This window comes from Myzus persicae, unplaced genomic scaffold (assembly GCF_001856785.1).
Source record: "Myzus persicae strain clone G006 unplaced genomic scaffold, MPER_G0061.0, whole genome shotgun sequence".
In the NCBI taxonomy this organism is placed as follows: Eukaryota; Metazoa; Arthropoda; class Insecta; order Hemiptera; family Aphididae; genus Myzus; species Myzus persicae.
In genome coordinates this window covers 1-7,167 of record NW_019101151.1, presented here as the reverse complement: position 1 = coordinate 7,167, position 7,167 = coordinate 1, and the positions used below count along the sequence as shown (strand labels likewise).

Here is a 7,167-nt window from a genome sequence, read left to right as displayed (position 1 = left end):
TTTTACATATTACATTTTAGTCGGCGCTATTTGGCACCGGGTGTATAGTGGTCTCTACGATCTGATGCAGTGTCTGCAGTGAGCGCGCTCGTCGTAAACGGCGCGCGTTGCTTTAGTAGAGCATACGACAACAACTGGTGGGGGATGCGCGCCGCCGAACTAAAACCAGTCTAGCAAGCGGTATGTTCTCTTTTGAAATGAAGTATAAGTACAAATATATTTGTTTTTAGTTGATAATTCTTTTAATTCTTATTATTTATAGGATCTTACAAGCAATTCACATACCATTGAAACATATGAAACATGTACAGTGGCCGTAGACCCTATCTGCTTACCAGCCAATGGACATGATAATGTTTCTGAATCCGTAGAAACTGAAATTCTAAATATTGATCCGGCACTATGGAAAATCAACTCCTCAAGTATAAATTATTTATTAATAAATCTGCCTAAGCAAAATTTGAAATTAATACATTTAAAAAAAACTAAGAGTTATTGGTAAATATGTGGGGTACCTTCCATTAAATATCTTAAATAGAAAAATGCAAAATAGAGAAACTCGTTTTAGGGATTGGATTTTATATTCACAATCAAATTTATTTTTATTTTTTTTCAATGTTTATTGTTTGGTAATAAAAAAACATTGTTTGAAAATCAAGATAAAGGTTTTACTGATTGAAAAAAATGTTGTGATAAAGTTAGTAAAATCATGGCATTTGAGACGGATAAATTCTGGTCAATATGGAATAGATAAGGAAATGAAAAAGGAAACACTTAATAATTCGTCATATTGGAAAAATATTTTGTATAGAGTTGTGGAAACTTTGAGATTTTAGAGGATTAGCTTTAAGAGGATAAAATGAAAATTTTGAATCCAAACAAAATGGAAATTACCTTGGATGTTTAGAACTTATCGCTAAATTTGATCCTTTTATATCTGAACACATGACAAAATATGGAAATAAAGGACGTGTTAATGTTTCTTACTTATCTTCAACTATATGTGATAAATTTATTATTCTTATGTCTAAGACTGTTGTTGATGAAATAATTAAACAAGTAAAAACTAGAAAATACTTTTCATTCATTATTGACTCAACTCCAGATATTTCAAAAACTGACCAATTAACAATTGCTTTTTCAGTTCTGTGTCGTCGAGCACGGACGTTCACTACGTTGCGCACTCAATCCTTATCTGTTTATATTTAATTATGTTCATGTGTTAGCACAATAATACGCAGACCCGTCTGGCCGTCTGTTATGTCCCGCACCACTACACCGAAGTCGTCCAAAAGGAACTTATCGTCCTCCTCCTCGTCAAATTTCGATTCAAGTCTCAAAAAACGCAAGCCTTATGTGACGTTAATTCGGTTTGCTCACCTCTCCGTGGCTGATGACCTCCCCGAGGTTTTTAGACCCCCTCCCATCACAGATTCACCTTCGGATCAACATGAACCTATTGCGCCACCATCAAACCACCTCGTCGACGGTAAAGTCGAGGTTACGAGTTTGTCAGCTCCGTTAATTGTCATAAGTAATGTTATTAACTACTCCTAGTTGAAATTAGCTTTAATATTTCTGGTAGGTACGATGGCTTCACGGCTTCCGCCAAGGGTTCCTCTCTAGTTATCAAACCTCGTAATCTCGATGGTTACCATAAAATGGTTGATTACTGCAACGACTCGGATTTTGAATGCCATACGTGGGCACCACATCATAGCCGCCCTTTCAAAGTGTTTATCCGCTAAATGCATCATTCTATACCTGTTGAAGATATAGAGAGTGCCCTTCGAGACTTGGGCTTATCAATCATGAGAGTGCTAAACGTCCGCCACCGAGTTAGCAAACAGGCCCTGCCGCTGTTTACCGTTGTTCTAGAAGCAACAGATTTTAACCGGAGTATCTTCCAATTATCCTCCCTCTTTAACTCTAAAATAGTTGTCGAAAAACCGCATCGATCCCGCTTCCCTCCGCAATGTAAACAATGACAGCGATACGGTCACACTCGCTCATACTGTAATGAAACACCACGTTGTGTTAAATGCGGTAACAACCACAACACCTCGGATAGCGTCAAATCTTCGGAACTGCCCGCGAAGTGTACGTTATGTTCAGGCGCACTTACCACGAACTTTAAAGGTTGTCCTTTTTTAAAGGCATTTTTGAACACCTATCATAAGAATCATAAGAATGGCCATCTTAAAAACACGCCTATTGTACCATCATTAGCGCCCTCAAGGATGGTCTTGCCTGTGACAGAGGATCTTCAGTCCACGCACACCCGATATAAAGGAAAAACCAGGGCCAAGACATAAGCAGAAGCAACTTCAAGCAACTTAAACAACTCTAATAATGAAACTATATCTAATATTTTATCTCATTTTGTTACACAATTAAATTCCCTTTTTACTCCATTAATTTCACTTTTATCCACACTCTTAAACTCATTACTATCCAAGAATATCTCCTCTCCTTAATTAATCTTCCCCGAATCTAAAATCATAACCATTATTTTAACATTAATACCTCTTGTATACCTTCGTTAATTACCATCAATTTCTATTGCCTATATGTGGTATCTTAATTTCAATTGATTTATGTAATCACTATCTTTAATTGTAATTGTCGAACTTTAATAGTTACTAATGGTTCTAAAAAAAAAAAACAATTGCTTTACGATATGTCATGTTTGATAGAACGCCAGTTGAGTGATTCATTGGATTCCTTCCTTCAGTTGTCCACAAATGAAAAGTTACGAAAAAAGCAGTAGTTGAAAAGTTATCAAACATGAATATAGACATAAAAAACTGTCGTGGTCAAGCTTATGATATTGCTTCAAATATGTCTGGCATGTATAATGGTTAACAATCACAAATTAAACAATATTCTTCTAATGCTGAGTTTATCCCTTGTTCAGGTCATTCTCTGAACTTGATAGGGTCGAATGCAGCCGAATGTACTCATGAAGGAACAAATTTTTTTTTTAATGCTCAAATGATTTATAATTTTTTTGCATTATCTACGTATAGATGGGAACTTTTATGTAATTTATATAAAGATAATACAAATTGTACACAACCCACTCATCTTAAAAAGTTATGTACTATGTAGGTGGTCTTCCAGGTACGATTTATGCATAGCTCTTTTATGTGGATATGACGAGATAAAAGATGCTTTAGAAACTATTTCAAATGATGATTTATAGAAAAAAGAAACAAAACATGAAGCATCATGGGCGTAGCGAGTATGGGGCAGGGGTGGGCAAGTGCCCCCCCCCTGCACTACAAACTAAATTGTATTTCTTATATCACACGTGTAAGTTTTACGTTAAAATTGAAATATTAAATATGATATAAGTACATGAAGTCTAAAAATAGTTTAGTGGGACCGAGTGATATCTACACGTGTAATCGTTTTATATTTTATCGATTAGTCTATCTAAAGATTATTTGAATTATGAGTTAAACGCTAATCGTTATGTGCTTTATACAGTGGCGCAACTTGATAATAAGGGGCCCATGTGAAAATGTCCAGATTGGGGCCCTTACCTGCTAAAAAAAAAAAAAATAGTCATAAACGATATTAGGTACCTTATTTATTATAACTCTAAAAATATTGTTTTCTCACATGTCAATATGTCATATAATTATTTTTTAAAACTGTTTAATTATTTAAAATTTACATAATTTTTTTTATAAAATCAAGTATAAAAATTCATTTTTCTTGTTTTTATGGCAGCAAAGTCAAAAATTATTTTGTTTATATCCAAGTCAGCTGTTTTTTCTTTTTCTATGTTTAATATACTGATGTTGGAAAGACGATCTTGGCCAATTGAGTTTCGCAGGTAATTCTTTATCAATTTTAATTTTGAGAAAGATCTCTCTGCCGAAGCAACTGTTACGGGTAACGTTAAATAAATAAGACATGCACTTATTACATCACTGTATGTAGTGCTAAAATCATTTTCTAAAATAAATATGGCCAGATCTTTTATATATTTTATGCCTGAAATATTTGCAAACAATTCTTTTATGGATAATAATTGACGTGTAAAATCTGGACTTATGTCATCATGATATAATTGTACAAAATCATAAGAAGCTTTGACTATTTCTTCTTCTTTACTTGAAACTAATATTGATGGATGTAGAAAATGGAAATGGTCATTAACTTTTTTTAAGCCTTCAAATCTAGAATTTATTTGAAATAATACTGTATCTATAATTGGTAAAAATAATTTAATTTTTAAATTTTCTTCCGTAATATTTAGTCGGCGATCTCCATCAATCTCATCAAAATGTTTGATTGCAAATCTTGTTCATTCTATTCGATAATTTGTTGGAATGTCCCAACTTTTACATAAGTTTTTGGTTGTTAATAATACATTTTCATAGTCACATCTTAATCTTGTAATAAAATTAGTAGCCTCTTCTAAATTTTTGCAAGCATTAAATAAATTTGTATTTTTTTTTTGCATAGATTTTGATATGCCATGTAATGGTTTTAAAATATTTTCCCATAGGCACAACAAAAAAACAAACTCCATTGACTCCATTTTTTTTTTTTAAAGACATACTAGCAGACCTTTCCTCTTTTTTTTGACTGGTTAATGATATATTTGATAAGGATTTCAAAACATCTTTAAATCTTACTTTTAAAGGATATATTGACTCATGTCGAGATTCCCAACGGGTTGGACAAACTTTTTTCAATACCTTTTGTTTAATTTTACTAGATACATCTTCTCCGAAAGCAAGAGTTGACCATCTGGGGGCACTGGAACTAAAAAATACAAATATTGCCTGAACTGTATTAAAGAAATGTAAAGCTTTTTCAGTAGTCTTAACCGCATCTGATATAACTAAATTCAAGTTATGTGAGCAGCAGTGAACATAAAATGCATTTGGAACTATATCTCTAATTCTTTTCTGTACTCCAGAATAAATGCCACTCATCACAGCTGCTCCATCGTATCCTTGTCCTTTACACTTTTTGACATCCAGTTCCAATTTCAATAAAACATCAGTCAATAATTTTTCATAATTTTTGGCTCCATGTTGATCAATTGCAAAAAAACCCATAAATGACTCTTCAATTTTTAATGTTCTCAATTCATAGTCAAGCACTACATATCTAATCACAACACTAACTTGGTCAATTTTATTAATGTCTTGTGTAGAATCCATGATAATTGAAAAACACTGGGCATTTTGTATTTCCTTACAGAGTAATCTTTGTGTACTTGTAGCTAATATTTCAATTATTTCATTTTGCACTTGCCAACTGAGGTACTTAATTTTTTTTTTTTCATCATTTAACAAATTGTTCATTATTGGATCAAACTCTGATAAAAGCTTTATGGTCCTCATAAAATTTCCTATAGTAATAAAATAGAATAATTATGTACTTTTGTTTTAGAATACATTAATAATTACAATATTTTTACATTAATAAATTCATAATATGAATATATTTTATTCACTAACAAATATATTGAATTAAAAATTAATATTTTAAGCCTAAGGCCAAACCTAAACGAATAACATTAGAATTTAGAATTTCTTAATAATTTATGATTTAACTATTTAAGTTAATTTATTTACCTTCACTTGTAGTTAAACCATCATTATTTTTATGCTCATGTCCTCTGAGTGCTGTGTTCCCAGCTGTTAATGATAAAATCACTTTAATTATTCGTGTTAGTACTTCCCTCCAATAGGTAGCTTCATCTGAATATTGTTTTTCTGTAACTTTGTCAATTGTAAAATTTTTTTCCCAGTTATAACGAATCTTCCCAGCATCAATATGTTGAATGGATTTCTCATGCTTATCAATTTTAAATGTCAAATGTCTCCAGTCATCAACTCCATTAATCCATGCAGTATTATAATAAGAATATTGTCGGTTGGCAAATAACCAACATGTTTCACAGTAGGCTACATTCAATCCAACTGAGTAGCACAACCAAAATCTTTGAACTTTAATACCAGATTTTAATGTCATTGAGTAAAAGTAGGAAGAGAATTTATAGGTATTACCATCTTCATGTGCACTACTAGGAAAAGCTATATTTGGTCGACAAGGCCCATAAGCCAAAATAGATCTTTTAATATTACTATCATTGATATTTTCATTAAAATGAACTCTATCAGTTGGATATTCATTCTTTAAATTCAATTCTATTATATAAAAAATCAAAAAACAAAAATCAAAATGTTATATTGTTATACTAAATAATTTAATTTATATTTACCGTTGAATCTTGCATTAGCTATTTGTTCAACATCAGTAACATTAACTACTTCAGTATCAACAACTTGAGCAACAGATTCAATTGATTCACATTCACAATTGGTATTATTATTATCTGTGTCGCCAAAACAAGTTATGTATGAGTATGATGGTTACCTACATAGCGCTTTTACAATATTTGCAACAAATTAATTATTATTATTTAAAACATACCTTTGACAGATTTTGTGTTTAGATTTTCATGAGATGTTTCTGAATCAGGTAATTGTGGTTTTATAAAATTATCTAATGACCCTTTTAATTTTTTAAGTTGTTCATCTTTTTTGAATTTTAATTTTCGTTTTTGAGCCCCACTTAAATATTGCCTTGAAGCCATTTAGTTTTTACTCACAAAAAACAAATTAAGTAATGAAAAAAATAACTGACAACTTCAAATGTTTTCAATAAACTAAAACTAAAGACATGTAGGCAGCAAGGCAGCTATATTGCTATAACCAATAAGTAATAAACTAATCCTATAATATTATCTATCTTAATATTTAATATTATTGTCGGTTATCAATACAAGTATTCTATAAATAGATAGGTTTTTATGTTTTATTATCGACAGCCGTACATAAATTGTCCTGACTGATAAGAAATTTCAATACTCTATTCACTATTGACTCTATACCCGCATTGTGATACCCACTACCGATTATAGATTACCATTGCAGATTATAGTAGAAATATCATACAAGAGATCTCGGAAATTGGGGCCCCCAAAAACCGGGGGCCCCTGTGAATTGCACACCCAACACTCCCGATAATTGCGCCACTGGCTTTATACATTAATATCAACAGCGATAGTGTCAACAATCAAGTGCAGCAGACAGCAGTACGTGCCGTTCTGTGTTCGCGTAAGTAACGAATATA

At 31.9% G+C, this 7,167-nt stretch overlaps 1 protein-coding gene across 1 annotated transcript; it reads right to left on the bottom strand.

Moving 5' to 3' along the window:
• Window positions 1-1,999: 1,999 nt before the first annotated feature.
• Window positions 2,000-6,504, bottom strand: LOC111027964 (zinc finger MYM-type protein 1-like; the record flags this gene model as incomplete). Its single annotated transcript, XM_022306482.1, has 6 exons — window positions 2,000-2,170; window positions 4,088-4,218; window positions 4,577-5,377; window positions 5,604-6,179; window positions 6,254-6,367; window positions 6,466-6,504. Coding segments are annotated over 6 exons (1,832 nt in total), but the record flags the coding sequence as incomplete, so codon positions are not given.
• Window positions 6,505-7,167: the final 663 nt, after the last annotated feature.